Raw genomic sequence first — 22,405 nt, forward strand, 5'->3', positions numbered from 1 at the left:
CTAATAAGGACTACATCTCATAGTGTTAGGAATGATACAGAGGGCAGCCTGCCCTCCATGTTTGACACAGTGAAGGCTGCCATGGTTCAAACTCTGGAACATTCTCCAAAACAAATAAAAATCTATAGATTATATACATTGGACCAGAAGCACAGGGAGAAATCTACAGTCAGAAAGAATCCCTGGTGACCCTGAAAAGAAGGCAGCATGACCATCCCCACTGCTGTCCTAATTTCCTTGATCCCAGAAAAGGTTGTAAAGGTCTACAATTTGTGGTTCAACCAGGGTTCTGGGCTTGGGGTTTGACTGCATCCCCCACTTGAGGCCTCACCTGAAGGGACAGAAAGCAGACAGAGATACAGCCATTATTTGAACATCCCCTGGGAGGCTAGTTCTGGATTCCTTTCATGAGATCAAACCGTGGAGTCCTTGTTCCCTATTTGGAAGGGGAGTAACTTCCATCATCTTGGTTTTTTTTTTTGTTCTGGACCAAAGGTTTCTTTCATGTAATAATCTCCTACATCCAGGTGGAACTCCCATCTTAAATGTGGGCCTATAACTGTTCTGCAAATTAAAGTCTTAGAGAGCTCCATGGGCCATTGGCAAGCTATGTGACTTACCTAGGGTTAAACCCCAGGTTTATCAGAGATACTCTTCTTGACTCCTAAATCAACTCTTTATCCACTGTGCAATGAAACCAATGATTAAAGCCAGGGCCACACTACAATGAAACCAAAGAAGGACTTGGTGACCATAAATTCAGAGGACAAACCAGGAGTGCCTGTATTTCCCAGAAAATAAGCCCCAGCATGATATATCAGAATGCTGCCCTTTGCCCAAAATAAGCCCCAGTTATATTGTCAGCCAGATGGATACATTTAGTACATCCATTGCAACACACAATGGATTTACAGAATTATAAAATAATAATATTAAAAATAAGTAAATAAAAATACATAATTTTATTAATCGTACAATTATTTTTTGAATTTTTTAAATAATTAATCATTAATACTTAAATAAAAATACGAATCGTATTTGTTTTTGTAAATACCCAAGTGGAGGTCTTTGCATGAGAGGGAAATGCCTACGTGTGAACTCAAAACTTATGATTGATCAGGTACGCCATTGCCAAATAACTTGCACACTTGCTAAAGTCGGGATAGAAAGAAAGTCCCACCTCTAATCATCACTAAGGCCAAGAAAGATAAGACTGTGTGTTGCAGGTATTTATGCTCTTGAAACCACAAAAGCCTACTGCTGCCCAGAAGCAGTTTCCATTGAATGCTGTCACTTGTTTAGGAGGCCACCAGAGAGGACTGCTCCTCTGGGATTCAGCCGGTGCTCCCCGGCCAAAGATGTGAACAACTTCATTGCATGGAGATGAACAGATCAAAGGATGATTCCTGCAGGAAGGACTGCTGAGCTACAGACTCTTGCTATTGCTAAACAAACCATTCAGGGACAATTTATGTTTGGAAATCAAAGACTTCATCCATAATGGAATGGAGAGGAATCAACATGGAAACTCTGTGAAGTGGAGCCTACAAGAAGTGGTGACTTGGGTGAAGAATTCAGGGGATAAAAATCACTGACAGCTGTGTTGCCAGTGTACTAGGAGCAGGCAACATGGACAAGAGGTGCTCATTGAAGGGACATGGGAGACTGGGGCTGATGGTTTTACAGGAAATCGAGCAGCGAGAAATACAGCCTGGAATATGGGTTTAGAGTGTTATGGTGATGTTCCAGAAGATGACATGGCTGTACTTAAAGGGTTTTGTGCATGAATAAATGTCGATTGTTGCACATTTTCATCCTCTGATAATTAGTCCTAATGGTCTTTATGGAGCAAAATTTAATAATGGTCCCAGTCTTATTTTTGAGGGTAATATAGTAATTTGAGAATCTTTACTCCTGGGAACATTCTAAAGCTTGGACCAAAGCAGACTTTACTGTTTCCAACATGGGACAGTGAAAGGAGACTTTTCCCATTTACCTTGAATTTGAAATAGCATCTGTATAGTCTGGGTCAGGAAAAGACACAGAACAGTGAAAAGACATGCCTTCGCCTCCCATGTGAGTTGTTGCAGCAAGGTGGATATAGGACTGGGCCTGGAGTCAGGAGGAGCTGGGCTCATGTCCTGTCCGCTACACCTCCTAGCTGAGTGACCATGAAATTGAGGTCTCTGCACTTCAACTTCTTCATCTGTGCAATGGGCACAATAGTACAAGTGCCTGCTTCGGTGGGTTGCAGTGTGGCTAAACTGATACTAAAATCACTTAGTGAAACTCAAAGGGTGATTCAAATTCTAGGTAGTATTATTCATCTTCCTGCTTTCCCTGCTGATTCTTTTTAAGGTTTAGCTTAGATACTCTTAACAAATTAGCTCCATGTACCCTTGCCCTCATAGATCATTGTCTTGTGGTGGTGATAGTGAGCACTGGCTGACAATAGATGATTTGCTAGAGAAGGACATGACAAACCACTGCAGGAACTTTGCCAAGAACACAATTGGTCATTGGGATCATAAAGAGTTAGGCATGAATGAACAACTCAGAAGAAGAGCAGCTATTGCTCAACAAGCAATTTCCCCATGTAGAATCCAACCTTTGTTTTGGAGCCAGTCCTTGAAATATTCCCAGCATTTTCCTAGTACTGGCTGAATAGGAGTGAGCCCACAGAACCTCAAGTACCTAGAACAAGGGTCCTTCCTCCTGCCTATGTCCTTACTACCACCTAGGAAAGAACAGGTTGAACCTCAGAGCTGTCCATCTAGCATTAGGGATATGTTCGCCTTCCCCCTACACCTGTCTTGAAATATTCACCTGAAATATTCTGGGAACTCACACTGCCCTGCTCCTGAACAGTACACGTCTCAGCTAACTAAAATCAGGGACCTTTGCAAACTTTGCCTAAGTGGGACTAGACCCTACATGTCTCCAGATCACATAGCCAGGAGCCAGTGATGGGCTTCTGATGAAGGGGCTACGGGCAGATGAAGCTGCTTGGAGACATCAGTGCAAGCCAGCTGTCCCCTTTCCCTTTTCACTAGATTTTAATCCTGAGACAAACTTTCAAGGTCCAGGGAAAATGTTCAAGAAAACTTGGAAATAATCCTTAGTATTACAGGGCACTTCAAACTTTACTCTTCACAGGTTTTCTATAAGTCTCCTCATTTGTCTATTCCCTTCTTTGTTCTTTTTTTTTCCTCTCTTCTGTCTTTGGCTTTTTGAAATGCTTCTGCTAGTTGTAGTAAGAAAGCAAGGGAGGAAGGCACTCTTGATGCTTCTCACTCCCTAAGCCTAGAACAGATGTGTGGCTGAACTCTCTGTGAAATGAGGCAAGAGCCTATTGATTCCCCACATGTGGGGGCTTCACCAGGACTATTCTCTAAAACCAAGTTCAAAAACAGCCTTTCTGTGTTTTGTACCTAGCAAGAATAGCAGAACCTATGGCTTCATGGTGCAGCTCTTTAGGCAGAAGGACCACATCCATGAACTCCATCAGGGAAGGTTCCTTGTCTGCTGGCATTAATAGCAAGGACTCTTTTCTGCTGGCAGTTACTATAATGCCAAATAGGAAACCATGGGAAAGTGCATAGAGGGCAGACTCAGAATCAGGAGGAATCCTCTTCCTGAGTTCAAATCTGACCTCAGACACTATCCAGCTGTGAGACTCTGGGCACTTCACTTCACCCTATTTGCTTTACTTTTCTCCTCTGTACTGGAGAAGGAAATGACAAACTATGGCAGGATTTTTCCCAAGAAAACTCCAAATAGAGTCATGAAGAGTTGTGTAAAACTGAAAGGCCTGAACAACAACAACAGCTTCTTGAATATGCCTACATACATATACACATGTGTTTATGTGTGTATTTATATATAGATGTGTGCATATATGAATGTGTGCATCTGTGTATTTCCAGTCAACTCCACAAACTTCCTGAAACCAAAAGGACATTAAAGAAAAATATGTCCAAACCTTTCATTTTATACATGAGAAACATGACATCTAGGGAGGTGCTATGACTGGCATGTGCATATCCATGTATTTATGTGTTTGAAGCATCATTCTGAGGCATTTATACATTTGCCTGGATTGACAAAGGAATCCATGAAGTACAAAATGTTAAGAACTCCTGGGCTAGAGAAAGAAATACACTTAATTACTGAGACTACCAGCTAGGGGATCAGGATAAACAAAAAGGTTTGCACATTATTAAAGCTTCCCCATAAGAAAGATGAATAAGTAAATCCAAACCACAGTACATATAGGAAGGACGATCTATTTTCTGGAGGGAGGAAATTGGGTAAGTGATTCGGTGACTGCCTCCTGCACCTTTTCCCCATCTGCCACCAATGAGTAAAGTCAAATTCACAAGAAGACAGGAACTGGGAGTAATCCTACCTGACTGAGCCCAGTGAGAGATGATATCGAAGTTTGGGTTCCTTCTCCTCTTCACCGCTCACCCCCATTTCCAACCCTAAATCACAAGAATCCAAGTGGACAATTCTGATACATCTTCCCAGCTATCATTCTCTCACCTTGAAATGAACCTTCTCACACTCATTTGGTGATCATGCTTTACAGACCTGTGTCGTCATTCATTAGAAATTGTTATACTTCTGGATATAGCTCTATATGGTATTTGCATATAAATACCAGGAGCACCACTTTATTTAAGAAAAAAGAGAAGATAAAGCCAGTTTATATAGGGATCAAATGCAAAGGTACAGTCACACACTATTTTCTATTTTAAAATCATCACAGATCTTTAAGTAAAGTAAGTCACACTCTCAGACTTATAAGCCTTACATGTCTAGTAACCCTCACACTAGTACAATTCCACAAATCTCCGGGTCCTTGAACTCACTCCTTCAAATTATATTGGAGGTGAACAATAAGGAGAAGGTCTCTGTCTTCATAATATGATACATGTGGACTCATTTTTTTTGCATTCATTCATTTTGTCGTTCAAAAACTCAATTTGCTTTTGAAGTCCCATTGCTTCTCTTGCGAATCCTTCTTTTAGTAATTCTTTCTGTTCCTGAAGAGAAACAAATAGCATTGAAGAGCATGAAACCAAAGGACCACACAGAACCCTGGGAATATTCTTTAGTTATTCATCTCCAAATAGATAATTCCCCAGAGTCTCTGAATGACCTGAGGAGGAGTTGCTAGGGTGGAGCCCAAAGGGCACTGTGAAGCTAGGAAGCTCCTGGAGCTTTTTCTGAACAAATTTTAAATGAATCCTCTACACCGATTCCACCAAAAACAGAGTGAGACAAGTTCTCAACTGAAGATATCATGGAACATCTTCAGTAAAAGTCTTTCCTCTTCTGGTGTAAGGGGGAAGTATAGCCCAGTCTAGGCAGGAGGGCAGGAAAGCCAGAGGGAGGTTCTTAGCCACAGCCCAGCTCATGACGTAACTCAACAGGTCAGCACAAAGGGTCCCATCCCCACCAGAAGACAAAGTCTGTTTCCTGGGAACACTGAGGCAAGAGACAGAACCGAGTTGGGAAGAAATCACTGCATAGGCAACATTTTGGCATAAAGGAAGAAACAAACATCTGCATAGGCAATACTTGGGCTACTTGGGTAATGTCCTGGTGAGCAATAAACCAGGGAGCAGCCCCAGATCCAACAGAAAAAAACTTGGGACTATACTCCCTGTACCCTAGGAGCAGAGCTCAACTATACCAGGGGAAAAACAAAAATAGCACTAACCATAGAAAACTACCATTCTGATAGGGAAGATAAAAATGCCATCTCAGAAGAGGAAAGAAGTGACAAATTGCCTTCATGTGAAGCCTCAAAGGAGTGTGTGAATTGATCTCAAATCAAAACCCCATTGGAAGAACTCAAAAAGGATTTTAAAAACCAAAGAACAAAAACTGAAAAATGAAAAATGAAATAGGGGGTGGCTAGGTGGTACAGTGGATAGAGCACCCACCCTGGAGTCAGGAGTACCTGAGTTCAAATGCCGCCTCAGACACTTAATGATTCCCTAGCTATGTGGCCTTGGGCAAGCCACTTAACCCCATTGCCTTGCAAAAACCTAAAAAAACAAAACAAAATGGAAAAGAAATGAGAGTATGCAGGAGAATTATGAAAAATTGACTGATGAAATCAACTCCTCTAGAAGTAAAAATGACCAACTGGAAAAAGACTGCAAATGATCAAAAAATAAAACTGACTTACTGGAAATGGAATGCAACTATTTTTAAAGTAAAATTACCTAACTGAAAAAGAAAACAGAAAAACTTACTGAAGAAAATAAAATCATCAAAATTAAAATTGGACAAATGGAAATAAATGACTCTATGAGATACAAAGATTTCATCAAACAAAACCAAAATGCTTAAAAAATGAAGAAAATAATAAAGTACCTTTTAGGAAAAGCAAATGTCCTCTACATTCGATCTAGGAGAATTAATTTATGAATTATTGGTCTACTAGAAAAAATTCAATCAAAAAAGAATAAGGGAAATGTTTTTGATGAATCATAGAAAACTACCCTAATATCTGAAGGGAAAAATCAGTTTACCCATTTTATAAGATCATTTCAAATACTAACCATCCAAGGCCTGAATGACTGATCCATGAACTCTACTGATTATTGACAGCTGTAATTCCAGGAACTAGCCATTCCAGGAACTGTTTATCCTCGAAAGAAGTTGGCTACCTCCTTCAGGATAAACAATTTAATTAAGAATATGCCGTTTACGAGTACATGGCCTTCAGCCGGTCACACAATCTGCAGATGGTTTTTACATTTATTACTGAATACTGGAACTTAGCTCAAGCCTTGGCTTTATGCCTTCTTTGTCCTCTAATGTATAAAAATCACTTTCGGGTTGAAAAACACCGAAGCCTCTCCCATGGAGCTGACGACTGGACTGATCCGGGGCTTCCCCAGCATTGACTTTGAGAGATGGTGTTCCCCCTAAGCTGTGATGCTTTCTTTTTCTTTTTCTTTTTCTTTTTCCTCTATCTTAATAATTATTGTAATAGTTTTAATACTCTAAGTAATTTTGTATTGTTTGTGTCAGTGTCGTTTGTCTTATTGTCCTATTCCTTGTTTAGTTTAATAAATCCCAATTAAAATTTGTTGTATGAGAGTGTCATTTTGTGGAAGCAGATCCACGGACACTTAAAATCACAATACAATATCCTAGAACAAGAAAACAAAATAGTACTTGAAAGAATATTCCAGATTCAAGTACAAAATAGTACTTGAAAGATCACCTCCAGAAAGAGATCCAAGAATACCAACTCCAAGGAATATTGTCACTTAATCTCAGAATTCTCAGTAAAAGGGGAAAATATTGCAAACAACCAAAAAAAAAAGCAATTTAAATACCAAGAAATCACAATCAGAATTACAAAGGATTCATCAGTTTCAACAAGCAACCATAGGTGGTCCTGGAACATGATATTCTGGAGGGAAGAAGACCTTATATTAAACCAAAAATCAACTACAATGCAAATTTCAGCATATCTTTTCAGGGGAAAAAAGAAGACTTTTCAATGAAATAGAGGACTTTCAACATTTTCTGATAGAAAGACAAGATCTGAACAGAAAGTCCAATATTCAAATACAAAGACTCTAGAGATGCAGAAAGAGGTAAATGGAAGGGGATAAAATGAGCTGCAAGCCCAGATTCTAATGCCTTAGTCAGAGAGAAATGACTGAGATTCTGTGCACAGGAGCATGACCCTGGGACTGTTCACAAACAAGCTGGAGCCCTGCTGGGCTTCTGGGGCTTAGTTTTGGAAGCCTTTACGAAAGACAAACAAAGCCAGACCCCAGAGCTGGCACAGCTGGGGTCCCAGACATCTGAAAGAGTCTTGAATTGCTGTCTTCTTAACCCTCTCTGTGTGTCTGTGGCAGTAGAGCCACTTAGCACTGTGGAGAAGCCAGAGTTCTTAACCCTTGCTCTCTTAACAGGGGCCCCTTTTCACTTTGTTGGACCTGTTGGAAGTAAACACATTTTTCATATTACATAATTAGTTTGTTCAAAAAACTCCCACACTCAATACCCACACTTTGTTGTATATACTGTTTTTAGTTTAGGTGAGGGACTCTGCTCTGGAAGGAGACAGAAGTGATCATTCTCAAACTTGGGAGTGCAGCCCAGGGATTCCCCATCCAATAGCTGATCTTCAGCCAGGCTTTGTGTAGCTAATTGGTTGGGGGTTTTCTTTGGTTTTGTTTTTGTCAAAATTGTTGCCTTAATTAGGTTAGGATGAACTATTTCAGGTTCAGGTAGCCAGTGGACAGATGCTTCTGCTGGCCAGTGACAAACTTTTAGACTAATCCAGGGCCATCATCTATTTATTTCAGAATTTTTAGTTTAATTATGTGCACTTAGAATGACAAAAGAAACTTTTAGTAATTTTTTTTCCTTCTATACCAACTTCCCCTCTATCATAAAATGTAAAATTAAGATTCTTTTTCTTCTGATGGCAAGATATCATTGTTTACTTAAATAAATCTGCAGAGAACCTGACAAATAAAAATAAGGTATGGTCATAAATGGATCATGAAGTGATGTTGCTAAGCAGTATGGAATTACAATACAGGGAGTGGGTGCCCTCAGAAGATCTGTACAAAAATAAATCATGAAGTGATCTTTCTTTACTTGATACTTTAGTTAATGAAAGCTGTATCATTTTAGCATCAGAAGGAAGGAGTGGACTCAATACTTAAAGAGGGTTGTAGTGCTACAGGGACAGAGAAAGAGAGGCCTTAGTCAGCCTAGACCTTAATCATGAAGTGATTTTGCTTTACTTGGTACCTTTAACTATGATTAAAGGGAGTGCAATTAGAGGCAGGGTATAAATGGTCCATAAAGTGATTTTCCTTTTCAAGATACTTTAGCTCATGAGGATTGCATGTCTACAGACAGTACTTGAAAAGAGGATCGGGTATAAATTGATTATAATTTGATGGGTTTTTTATCACTCTGGATAAGGGTAGTTCTAAATGGCACAGGAGAGGGGAGTGTATTTTGACAGAAGTTGTGTGAATGAAGCAATGTTGCTTACAAATCAATCAATCAATCAGTCCTTGAAAATTGTACTACTTCCAGTTCATATAAAAGGGGTATGTTTCAATAGAGGGATTTGTGGGTACAAGAAATGATTAAAACAATAAAGAATGGATAAGAAGTATTATTCTAGGAGAAGGTGAGGCATTAGAGGAGATAGAGCACCACTTCAAAGTCACAAGGATCTAATAAAGTAGAGGGAAAGAAGGGAGATTGTGAACAATAAATAAATACTACTGTGAACTAATTTAGTCCAAAGAGGGAATAATATTTACACCCAATTGTGTTTAAAAATATATACCCTAAAAATATCCTACCCTAAAAGGAAGTGGGGAGGGAGAGGGAGAGGGAAAGAAAGGGAAAGAAGGCACTGATAAAAAGGGAGGAAAGTAAAAGTAACGTAGAAAAATAGTTAAAGTTCACAAGCTATTATTTGCATAGTGCTTGGAAGTTTACAAAACTTTTTGCTCCCTAGACCCCGGTGAAGTAGTTCATGAAATGATTTGGACAATTTCTGTATGAGGAAACTAAGACATGGAGAGTGTATAACCTTATCAATTTCAACACAGAGAGCAAGAGAAAAAAAAAAGGAAAAAGAAAGCAATCAGCACCAGAGATGAGAGAAGAAATACTGAGAGAGAAAAAAATGAACATGATTATTTCTCTAAAGAAACCAAAGTAGCTACAAGGAGACAAAAAAGAAGAACCTGGGAAGACATAGAGGAATACTCAATGAGAATAACCACCAAGACATTGGAGAACAATCCCAGATGTTCCCCAAACCAAAATCAATATTGATAACAATAAGAAACAATGGAAGAGAGCTCAAGAAGATCAAACATGAGATGAATTGTGGGGACTCTGGGAGGTATTGAAAAAATCAAGTATTCTTCTCCAAAGTGAAGATATTTATAAGCAGAGATTTCGAGAATGGTTCAGAGCTGATAAAACCTAGAAGCGGAAAGAATCCATAGGTTTTCAGCTTGAAGAAATCAGAAACTCCATCTTCTAAGAGAGACCATTATGAAATTTCAGAATGATAAAGACAAAAATTAAAGTATCAAAAAAATGAAATTGTTTGAGATAGAATGATGATATTCATTTTGCAAAAGTTCCTGGCTATGCCAGAAAAATGAAACACTATAGTTTGTTTTGTATGTAGATGTATACATGGACACACATATTTATGTGTTCCCACATACACATACATGCATAGGATCAAGTTTTAGCAATATTTGACTTTCAATTGTAATTGATTCTCATTCCACAGTACAGTGTATATCTATGTATATGCATATATATAAATATAGAAACACATATATATATAAATTGTAAGGATATTTTATAGGCAAACATATATATATATATTATATATATATATAGTATATATATATATATATATACACTTGAAGGGAAAGAATTGCACTGAAAAATTACATATATATCTATTTATGGAAGCTTAGTATAAATTTCTATTTTTATAAAGTATAGGATATAAATATATATGCTCTAACATATAAAGCATGTGTATTTGTGTGTGTGTTTACTCCACTCTTGAAGGGAAGTTATTGTAGTAGGAAATTAAACCCTTGAATTTGATCATTCCATCTAGATGAATAAAATGGAATACAAAGTCCGACAGGATCTCAAATAATTTCCTTTACAAAAATTTGCAATTCAATAGACCTCTGGAAAAGCTGGCCACAGGAGACTAGATATGGTCCAGAAAGAGTTCCTTCTCCATAAACCAATCAAATCTCAACAAAATAATAGCTATTTTATGCTTGTTGTTATATGCTGTGAAGTAAGGCATTTAAACTTTTCTGAGAGGAATAGAACTATTTAAGAGGAGATTAAAAGTGTTTTATAATTTCAAAAACAATGACCAAAATTAAAATAATCTTGTAGAGAAAATAGTATTTAAAAATGTCAAAACTGGAGATTCTGAAATAAAATAAAATTCCTGTCTTACAAAAATGGAGTAATGTTCCGAGAGTAGGAAAGACTGAAACAGCAGTTTATGACAAAGACACTTAATTTGTTTCACTAGTAGATCTAGGCATTGAAACAATTGAGGCTCACCCAAAGGGCAGAGGAAAAGCACATGACGGGGATGACTAGATAAAACACTAATAACAGTTTATTCAAGATAAAATCTGGGTAAGGAATGCTATTAAGCAGAGAAGTTTGATTTGAAAAGATCTTGTGGCAAGAGTGAGCAGTTATCAGTAGACACTTCACATATAACTTTGGTGTTTTTGTGAAGAGTAGTCCAGCAATATACTCAGCGTAGCATGACACACTGTGAAGGATTCATATGAGACCATGGACAACAGTCAACTCAGTTGAAAGGGAATGGTTTAGATTATCTCTAAGTTCCCTTCAATATTAAGTTCTTTGAACTTTTTATTAGTGATGAATTTTGAAAAACCACTTCATATGTGTGAACTCATGGATTACATACCTTGAGCTTCAGTAATGTCACTTTCTCTTGCTCTGCTCTTATCAGCTTCCTTTCTAATTCCATCTTTTCTTCCATTTGCTTTAAATGCTCCTGATAGCTTTTTTCCTTCTGCTCCATCAGCTCCTTGTCCTTCTTTTGGCCTTCCTCCAACTGCTTTGCAGCAGCCTCTGCAGCCTGAGCTTTCACACGCTCCACTGAGGATGATGAAAAATTGGGGAAAATTAAAGAGAGATGAAGGTCCACTGGTGCCCATGGCAGCATTCTGCTCTGGTTTATCCCAACTTAAATAACTTAACTTCCTCCTCACAGACATTCTGCATGAGAGCAGCTACAGGGAAGTGGTAGAGAGCAGCCACAGACAAGTTGAATGTCTGTAGACATGTATGTCGACAGACAGAAAGATTAGGTAACAAAAAAGAGCTTTCTGGATGCTAATGATATTGAAGTAATCTGTGAAGGGTTTGAGCTAGGATCACATTCATGGACTTCTTACCTTCTCTTTCCTTTTCTTGTTTTGAGAGTGTCATGTCTGCCTGCAGTATTGCTTCAGCTGTACCTTTCTTAGACTTCAGGTATTCCTGCAGAGTCTCCTCAGCCTAGCAATGAAGAAAGCAAATTAGAAAAAGGAGATAAAGCTGTTGGGGTCAAGTCAAAGGTTGACTATCCATGTATCACTGACCTTGACAGTGAGGCATTCCATTTGCCATTACTGTCATTCACCCCAGGACATGGCACCTAAGGTTCCCTCTCTGTCCCTAGCCTTAATCAATAGCTCATGCGATGGTTCACCTGTATCCCCTTGCTGGACTGCTTGTAGTACTTTTGTTTCAGTTCATCCATATTCTTCATAAAGGAATAATAGCCCCCTGGTTTAGAAAAGATCCCCTTGTTCACATCTTCCTCCAGAGGACCAAAAATATCCTCAAGCAAAGCTCTGCACCGTTTTGTGGACTCCTCCAAGTTCTGCTTATAAAAGACCTCTTTCTTGGCTTCCACCTGTTTCTTTATAGCAATATAAAGATAATGAAATGTAAAAGGCACAGTTGGGAGAATATATCAGAAACATAAGTATTTCTAGAAATAAATTCTTTTTTTTAGAAACAAATTCTTAAAAGAAAATCTTTTCCCCCTTCCATCTCTGCAAGATCATAGCATGGTTCTAGACTTGCTATTAAGCATCCTCTGGTATATTTATCATACAAGGGCTAACAGATTATGTGAAATGGAAACAATAAGTCTCGACAATATGCAATTTCCTTAAGGTCTTTTCACTTATCATCTGTACTCTATGCCACAAGGCTCAATTCTTCATTTATGTGTAATATAAAATTTCTTAAAGTTAATAATAAATGTATTATATTATCTTAATCAATGAGCATCTTTTAGAAAATATTTTCCTTGTGACTTTTTTACTTAAAAGAGACTACAAATAGACTTTCAGGATCACATGACTGACTGAAGACCATGATCTAGTCTAGAAAGCTGTTGATCTCAGGAAGAATCTCATTTTCTTTTCCAGACCTGCCATCTTCATGATGACCCTCCCCTACCATGAATAAGACTAGTCAAAGTACCCCTAGTTCCATTTGAAATTTCCGGTCATCATCCTTGAAGGATTCCTTCATGAAGACTTCAATGGCTTCCTTCTCACAGGTGGCATGTGCGTCCAAGAACTCCTTAAGAGTTTCCGTGGGGAACTGGACCCTTTGCTTCATCACCTCCTCATAGTATGCAAGGGCTCTTTGAACTGCAGCTGTGTTCTCTGTTTCAGCCAGTGTTAGGAGGGCATTCTCCATACAGGGTACATCTCCACTGGTGATGGTCTTGACATAGGTCAGGACCAGGTTCTTTAGACCTACAAAGAAAACAAAAATGCCAGAGGTGAAAATTTTAGAAATGTCAGGCGTTATCATGCTAAATAATGGGTATTTTAATTTGACTTTTCAAGTATCTTCATTATTGTACCATAGGGGAGTGCAACAGAATATTGAAGTTTCCCAAATTAACTCTTTCAGGATAACATTTTATGATTTTGTGGACCTTTCTGGAATCTTTCTGATATGGGAGCAAGAAGTATCCCCCGAAGGTAATAATGAGAAGCAATTTAAAGAATCAATAAAGGTCCAGATTCATTTCTAAACAGGGTAGCTCTGGCCAGTCTCTTCATAACTTCATTTGTTTTACCTCTTTTGGAAATGGTCAGAACCTATCATGCAAAATATTATGCATAAGCATTTCATTAATTTAATTATGGCAACAGGGAGGCTAGGTGGTGCAGTGGATAGAGCACTGGCCCTGGAGTCATGAGTACCTGAATTCAAATCTGGGCTTCAGACACTTAATAATTACCCAGCTGTGTGGCCTTGTGCAAAGCCACATAACCCCACTGCCTTGCAAAAAAAAACTAAAACAAATTAATTATGACATAAATAGTGAAAGAATTGTCTTACTCTCTGTTTTCTGCTTAGCTTTTTATGCCTCCAAATTTTTACTATCTTTTAGGGAATTTATTTGGCCTTTTATAGGGTTTCACACCTGAGAACAGAAGTGTTTGTAATGGTAAGAATGGATGAGAGATCCTTGGAAAGGAACTAGGAAAGTTTTTTTGTTATCTAATCTTATATCTTTATCAGAGATTCTCCTAGGAGAATCTATTCTCTCTCCCTCTCTCTCCCTCCCTCTTTCTCTCTGTCTCTCTCTTTCTCTGTCTCTGTCTCAGTATTTTTTGTGGTTGTTGCAGGGCAGTAGGGTTAAGTGATTTGCTCAAGGTCAGGCAGCAAATAAGTATGAAGGTTCTGAGGTCAAATTTGAACTCAGATCTGCCTCAGGTGCTCTGACCACTGCACAAATTAGTTGCACCAAGAGCTTGTTTTCTTACAGACAGTAGAAGAAAATAGCTGACAGGAAGACTAGGAAGGAGAAAGGACTCACGGGGTCCATTGACTGTGACACCTCCCTGGAGAGTTTTTACATTGGAGTGCTGGAAGATATAGGAACAGAAACTTTGAGATTGTTCCACAAATTCATCATCATTTCACTGTCAGCAAGTTTCTCAAGCTGGGAAAGCTTCTTTCGGTAGACGGGTTGGTTGAAGACAAAACATTTCTTCTTGGGGAAGAACTGGCGGATACAGATACGAGGTAAGTTGAACTTTTTAACTTTCTCAGATTCACCTGAGATAAAGGAAAGATAAGTCTTTTAATACATAATTAAGACTGGACTTCGGACCCCCTATAAAATTATATCCCTTTCAGTGACCTCTGTTTGGACTGAAATAAGCTCATTTCTGCCTAGGCCTCGGTCCAGGTAGACACCCCATCTAAATGTGAGCTCCATAAAGCTAGAGACTGCCCATCTTTCACTGTATATTTAGTGCTTATCACTGTGTTTGGCCCACTAAAATGCTTAATAAAAGATTGCTGATTTTAATGTTGATGATGATTATGATGATGGAAAAAAAAAACAAAGGACTTCTTTCAAAGATGGAAGTAATGTTTTGCATTGAAGCCAATAAACTGCATTTCAGTCAATATGGAGGAACAATAGCTAGAGAAATATGTGTCCAGAATATAAAATAAGTTCTGGAGAAGGTTTCCCCCCATCCTCTCCCTTACTCCTCACATCAATGCCCAGCCCTCAGGCCCTAGAACCTTGCTTAAGCTTCAGTGCTGCCTCGAGGTACTCATCAGGGGTGACAGGTTTCCCATCGATTTCCAATTCCAAGGTGAAATCACGCACAACCCACACAAAATCTGGAAAGAAGCTCACAAACTCTGAGGAGTTTGCTACTTCCTCAGTGTTAGAAGCAGATTTGCTCTTGATGTGTTCTGAGAGCTCAGTCACAAAGCTGGTAGATAAAATAAGGAAATATGGCAGACAAATTTGCAGCCCTGGTTCCACACTTCCTTCAATTCTTTGAAACCTTTTAATTCTTCTTAGCCCTAAACCAGCTGGTTACTTTGTCAGCATGAAACACAAGGAATTACTTTATAACTTTTGATGTGTATATACATTCTCACACTCAAATTTACACCTTTCCTTAGACTTGGGCTTCAGAGAGATGTCTGAAGGGAGTGAAAACCCTCCTCTCTTCCCTTCCCCAACTGCACTTATCCCCCAAATCACAGAAGGATACTGCAGCTGGTCCATGGCCTGCTGGTTGATGGTGCCCATGCTGTTGTAGACAAAGGTGCTGCTCAGGAGCACGGCCAGGGCAAAGATCCATGTGTCATTCTTGTTGTCGCCCTAGAAGTCAGGAGACAGGATACTCTCCCACTCCCACATTAGCTCCTTGATTAGCATACCTGTGTACCAGGTGAAAATCCTGCTTCCTAGGGTTTTTGCAGGCTCATAATGTCCTCCTTCTTACCTTCTCCATATCGGCCAGCCCTTCGGTATCCAGAAGAACGAGGGTGTGATTTGGTTCCTTGGGATGAGGAACACACCACATCCAGATGCCCTTGGTTTGAGACTGCACTGTGGAGCCAATGGAGAAACCTGCACCACAGTTTGGAGAGATGAGCAGGGAGCAATCTGGAGATTCTCATATTTAATGAGTGCTTTTGAGATTAGTACAGCTACATTAATCATTCACTGAAAGAAATAGTCATTTGTTCAAATTGCCTGAATTTTAGAATATTTGAAGGGGAATAGAATCAAATATGTCTGGAATTTCATGAGCCACAGGATCTTAGATTTAAAGTCAAAAGGGATTTGTAGATCATACAATTTCACTCTTTCATATTGCAGATGAAGTCAGAGAGATAGCATGATATGTCTGGTTTTCTTACTTAATAAATATGAGTATTGAGCCCTAAGCTTAGATCTTTGACTCCCTTTGTTTTTTTCTCAGTACCACAAAACCTTAATCTTAAAGTTTATTATAATGCTCATATAAATCCCCTCCCACTGTTAGCCTATGCTCAAATTCTGTCTCAAATCTTGCTCAAAGAAGAATTTAAGACAGTGTGCTGTTGTTCAGAGTTTTGAGGATGGTAGAAAGAACTGGGTTCAAATTCCACCTCTAAAATTAACTGGGGGGATTATTGGCAAAGACCTAATCCTTCAGTTTCTTCATCCTATACATAGTACATAGGAGATATAAGACAAATAATATTATGATAAAAATCAAATGCTACTTAGACAGGTATACATATGAAAGGAAGTGAGGGGAGGGAAATTTTATTTCTTGATGAAATTTCTTCAGCTATGAAGAGGAACACCTAAACTGGACTTTGAAAATTAAGGGGGATTTTGTCCTTCTCAAAAAAAAGACCATGATATCAGGGAGGTGATGCCTTGACAAGCAAATGAATCGCATTTGAGTGGGGAGGGGTGGGCTGTGCTAAGTCACCAGCCTCACTTTCTCCTCCAGAACCTTCAAGATTCAGTATCCGAATATGAATCAGGAAGACCTGAGAAGTTCCTGGTTGTGAGATAGTTGGGATAAGGGATTTGCCCAAGGTCCCAATCTAGCACGAATCAAGTGCCAGAGATTGCATTTGAACTCCTGTCCTTCTGACCCTAAGGCCACTGAACTATCTAGTTGCCCCTACCTATGGAATTATGACAAGGAAGTATAGAAAATATACCTATATATTATATATAATGCATCATCCTATAATTTATCACTATATATACACACAAAATGTGTCACACACAAAACATATATAAGGTATCATACCTATGCCTATATTATATGTACATGTTACATATAATATACATACATAATATACATATATGTTTACATGCCAGTTATTAAAACATAAAGGAGGAAGCTTCCTCTGTCTTCCAGATTACCCCAAGGGGTCTCTCTCTATACCAAGGGTCAGAATGAGACCCGGCCTTCTAAGAAGTCACTAAAATGAATAATGGACTGCTGTGTCTTCTATTCATACCATTACTTTGCTGGCTTTACATACCTGATTTTTCCCCTGCCAGCCTATTCATCAGGTAGGACTTGCCAGTGCGATACAGACCCACAGTAGCCACCACAACCACAGGATTAGTTATTGAGGAGAGAATGTCCTGAGCCTCCTCGTTCACCATCATTTGTCCCTTTGAGTTCTCAATTAGACAGACTGGGGCTGACATCTGGACACCAGAGGCCATCTTGAAAGTGGAGTGCTACCTGCAATTGGAAAGTCTGGTCACATAGATCCTGAGGTGCACAATTGTTATTACTAAATATTGAACCAAGATACAGCCCCCACAGAACTGCTGCCCTGTATCACTTGTGACTCTCCCCATATATGTGAGGGGAGCCTCTTGTCTTCTTTAAAAAACAGAATTAATCTATGCAGATATTTCTAAGTATTTAGCTTCTGTCTCTTCAAATCCAATCTACAAGAGAAAGCAGTGATGTCTACTCTAGTTCTCTCAATTTGTGTGAATCTGAACCATAGAATTGTATAATTTAAATTCAGGAGCAATGTTTTAACATATGTAGCCCAGTTCTCTTATATGGCACATATGGAGAAAATCAATCCCAGTGAATTTCAATAATTTATTCAAGGATATGAAGCTAGTTAGTAGCATGGAACCACATATATATATATATATATATATATATATATATGTATAAATATATATATATATATATATTCAAATATGAGTAGGATTCGTATTTCTTTCAAAATATTAAGAAGCAATATCAGGACAGTGTCCTGTCCTAAATAAATTAGCCTCACTTTACTAAAAAATCTTAACTGTATTTGAACACATTCTAAGGTAATAAAATCTTGCATTGAACTTTTTTTGCTTCATTCTTATGGAAGACCTAACTGTTCATCAAAGGAGGGATTGACTGACTCATGGAGAAGCCCTGCATCCCTGAAACTAATAAGGAAAGTATCTAAATTAGGAGAATGAAGGTGCTTTGTTCAATCCCCTTAACCAGATTGATCTGTTTTAGGGAATTGCTTCTTCACTGCATGGAAGTTTTTACTATTATTCTGTTCAAGACTATGGATCCATTCTCAGAGTAATGCTTTAAAATGCATAGGACTGTAAAGAACACAAGTTTGATGCAATAAATTCCTCAAAATATCAAATCCAAAATGGTTAAGAACTTCTCTCCTAGCAGAGTTCTGAGAGCATCACAAGGAGTATCTCATTATCTCATGCCACCTTCCTATTGAATAAGTAATGAGAATAAGTCAAGACACAACAGTGACCTCCCAGGGAGTCAATCTACTCTCAATCTTGAGTATTGTTCTTTCCATCATTTTTTCTTTCAATAAGTGGATGACTGTTACACATGTAATAGTGACTAAAATGCTCTGAGACATACAACGATGTCCAAGAGATGGTTCACGAAATCTAGTCCTCTACCCTCATAATTTAAAGTTGTCCTAGTATCTACCAGGTGTTCCTCATTTGGGCTCTGTGAACTTTTTTTTAATAGTTTGACAATGTATTTCAACATTATTGGTACCTTTGAAGATCTGATGTATTTTTAGCATATGAAAATAAAAGCATTATTCTTAAATGGGAACCAAAGGCTTCACTAGATTGGCTAATATGTCTGTGGCACTAAAAATTGAGAATCCCTGAGTTCTTATTTCAGTAATACTCTACTCATTTAAGATGCTTCAGTCTCTCTTTTCTATCATGCCTTTGCCTTGTCTCTTGTCTCCATCCTCCCGGCTTTTGTTTAATCCCCTCGAAGTTTCTGAACCAGATTCTGCTAATGTTCAAGGTATCCTGTTTTCTTGACTCTAGTTAGAGCTATGAGGTGACATGTCTTGGTGGACCAGGATTCTCTCCTGGGGTGAATCCAGATTCTCCAAGAGCAATCCCTTTGATTGTGGATTTGCCTTTTTTTCAGGGCTTCAGGATATTATGACTATTTGGAAGAGGAACAATAAAAGTCAAAGAATTAGAGAGTTGCCAGATATTCCCCGTCTGGGACTATAATTAGGTCATATATGTTGAAATTTAAAAAAAAAAGCAAAAGAGGCATAATTGAGATAAATTGTTCTTGGGTCATGGAATTCTAGATTTGAGACATGAAGGACTTTAGACTTTCCAATCCTTTAATTTTATAGCTAATTACAATGAGGCTGAGACAGGGAAGTGACTTACCCTATATCACCTAAGTAGAGAATGACAGAAACAGGATTTGAACTCAGGTCCTTTGACTGCAAAGCTGATTATCCTAGTCAGGAGGTAAGCACAGGGGTGTTTGTTTGTGTGTGTGTGTGTGTGTGTGTGTGTGTGTGTGTGTGTGTGTATGTATATACATGCATGTGAGTGTATTGTGTTATGTGCAATGTGAATGTATATATATATATATATATACATATATATGTAAATATATATATCTGTTTTTATGTGTTTAATAGGAGTTTGTATATCTGTATCCATATATGTGGAAATCAATATATTGTATATGTGTGTATCTCTTTATGTATATGTATTGTGTATATTTGTATGTGAGTGTGTGTGTGTGTGTGTGTGTGTGTGTGTGTGTTTTGATGGGGGAGTTTTATAGGACCTTCACTGTAATGTCACTGGAGGGGGGCTCTCAACAAAACCCCCACCAACTCCCACCCCCACCCCTGGCACAGAAAGCACCCTGCTCTGGAGCTCAGCCTCTTGAGGACTCCTCTGGGTGAGTGGGTTAGGCCGGTCAGAGGCATGACCTGCCCTAGGTCTTGCTGCCTCTGAGACAGGTCTGGCTCCTTCTGCCCATACCTTCCACGTGCTCCCTCATCCCCTCTGGATGATCCTGAGCTCCCATTCTTCCAGAACTGTTTTGCTCCATGATTTGCAGTCAGTTATGAAGCCTCAGATAAAGCTCCTTTGCTAAAGCCATTCAGACCATTGTCCTCTTCCTGGTCATGTTGAGTCCAGTTCCATGTCCACTGACAGCATCTTTCCAAGGTGTCTTGTCTGCTAATCACTGGTAACCTTCATTTACTTGGTTTTCCCTCATGGTTATTGAGGTCAAACCCTTGGGCGGTTTCAGTCTCTTTTGGTGGTGGGGGGCTTGAGACCAATTGAAGAGTCTGCAGGTCTCATCCTCTGCAGAGGACCCCTCCACCCTTTAGAACAGGGATTCATCTAGCTAGCAGTCTGGGGAAGCCCATGGACCCTTCCTCAGAGAGGGTTTTTAAATACAGAAAATAAAATTCACACATTACAGAAGAAGTCAAAAACAGCAATATATTATTTCCCATCCAGACCAAGGGTCCTCTGAACTCCCTGGTATCGGGGCAGGGCAGCATGGACCCAGATCAAGAAACCCTGATGTCAACTATGCAGGGCATCGTCCAGGACCCCTTCCTGTTTTTATACACTGATATTCATAATTAATAATAATTAGAAGGATGCCCTTATTTACTTATATAATAATACTAATAGATAGCATTTATAAAACAGCCATGTTTCTGATCTGTGCTTTCTAAATCTCATTTGATCTTTACACCAGCACTGAGAGGGAGGGGCTGTTAGTATCTTCATGTTTTGCTCATTCAAGGGGTCCTGGAGGATGCCCCCTACAAAAGGAGGGAGGGAGAGAGAGACAGAGTCAGAAAGAGAGAGAGAGAGAGAGAGAGAGAGAGAGAGAGAGAGAGAGAGAGAAAGTAGCTTATGTGTGTGTGTTTTTGTTTGTGTTGGTGTGTGCACCCATGTGTTATGTCTGTTTGTCTTTGTATGTGTGCAAACATCCTTGAAGTGGAACTCTGTATTTGTTTTTTTGTGTGTTTGTGTTTGTTTTTGTATGTGTGTGCATGTGTTTGTTTTTGTGTTTGTGTTTCTGTGTGTGTGTGTGTGTGTGTGTGTGTGTGTGTGTGTGTGTGTGTGTGTGTATGTGTATGTGTGTGAATCCTTACCAATTTCTGCTGGCTCTGAGAGGACTGGCTTCTCTCCTTTTCCTCTCCTTCTCTTTGGCTGTTGTTTTCTATTCTGATGTTTCTGCTTCCCTAGTTTGGGCTTTTTATAGCCTTTCACATGGTAGAGATTAAAAATAAGCAAAAAACTCAAGCAAACTAGAAATGGAAGTGAAAGAGAAAAGAAAATCCCCTTTTATTTGAGTCCCCACTGACCTGAGAGGCTGAAAAAGGAAATGGGGGGAGGTTGGGGGGATACTCTTTGGGGTCAGCCTTTGTCCCACAGGCTAGTCTCAAACAAATTTCCTCAGAGCTCTGCAAGTTTGGGGATTTTTCCATGATTTGTGGGGTTTTCTTGGAATTAGTTTCCAACCAAAGATAATACAATAGAAGTATGTTGTCCACTTGTACTATCTGGATCCCTTGCTCTCTGAGGGGTTTCTGGAAACCCCTCCCTCTCCCCCCCTCCAAAAGAACCTTACTGCATCATCACCAGTACCCCTGTGTCTATTGAGACTCCATATCCCAAAGTTTTGAGTTTAAAGGATTGTTTCTGGCTTGTGTTGTTTTCCAGCACTTTGAATCAGGGTGAGTGGAGAGGCTGTGATGTCTGATCTAATAACATTGGGTTTGGAGAGCAAGTGGAGAGCAGGAGGGTCCCACCTGAGAGAGGAAAGCTTAACTTGAGTGACAGTTGGAGGGAGGAGAGGAGGGTCTTGGCCTGGTTGGGGAGGAGGAGGAAGAAGATGGAGGGTGTCAGATTTGACCAGAGTAGAGGGACTTGACTGAGGCCTCAGGATAAATGCCAGGGGGCCTGATTTGATGGGGGAGCAGAGTTCTAAGGACTGATCCTTGCTGGTGTGAGCCAAGGAAAGGGTAAGCTGGGAAACTGGCAAAGCAGAAGAGACTGGTGGGAAATGTGCCTTAGGGGAGTCAGAACAGGGATTGAAAGGAAGTGGTGGAAGCCTTGAGCAATAGAAGAGGCTAGAGAAGCACAGTTTGGTAAAGGGATCTCAGAATGTCTCTGAGGCATCTGGGTGTCTCAGTGGATAGA

At 39.3% G+C, this 22,405-nt stretch overlaps 1 protein-coding gene across 1 annotated transcript; it reads right to left on the reverse strand.

The window, feature by feature from the left end:
* Positions 1 to 1,823: 1,823 nt before the first annotated feature.
* Positions 1,824 to 21,463, reverse strand: LOC141512632 (guanylate-binding protein 2-like). The gene is given in 13 exon segments (XM_074221727.1): positions 1,824 to 5,048; positions 11,519 to 11,712; positions 12,012 to 12,114; positions 12,308 to 12,520; positions 13,093 to 13,373; positions 14,450 to 14,551; positions 14,554 to 14,691; positions 15,169 to 15,365; positions 15,654 to 15,763; positions 15,888 to 16,015; positions 17,440 to 17,648; positions 19,604 to 19,676; positions 21,355 to 21,463. Coding segments are annotated over 11 exon segments (1,782 nt in total). The 5' UTR covers positions 17,630 to 17,648; positions 19,604 to 19,676; positions 21,355 to 21,463; the 3' UTR covers positions 1,824 to 4,922.
* Positions 21,464 to 22,405: the final 942 nt, after the last annotated feature.

Source organism: Macrotis lagotis, chromosome 2 (genome assembly GCF_037893015.1).
Source record: "Macrotis lagotis isolate mMagLag1 chromosome 2, bilby.v1.9.chrom.fasta, whole genome shotgun sequence".
Taxonomy (NCBI): Eukaryota; Metazoa; Chordata; class Mammalia; order Peramelemorphia; family Peramelidae; genus Macrotis; species Macrotis lagotis.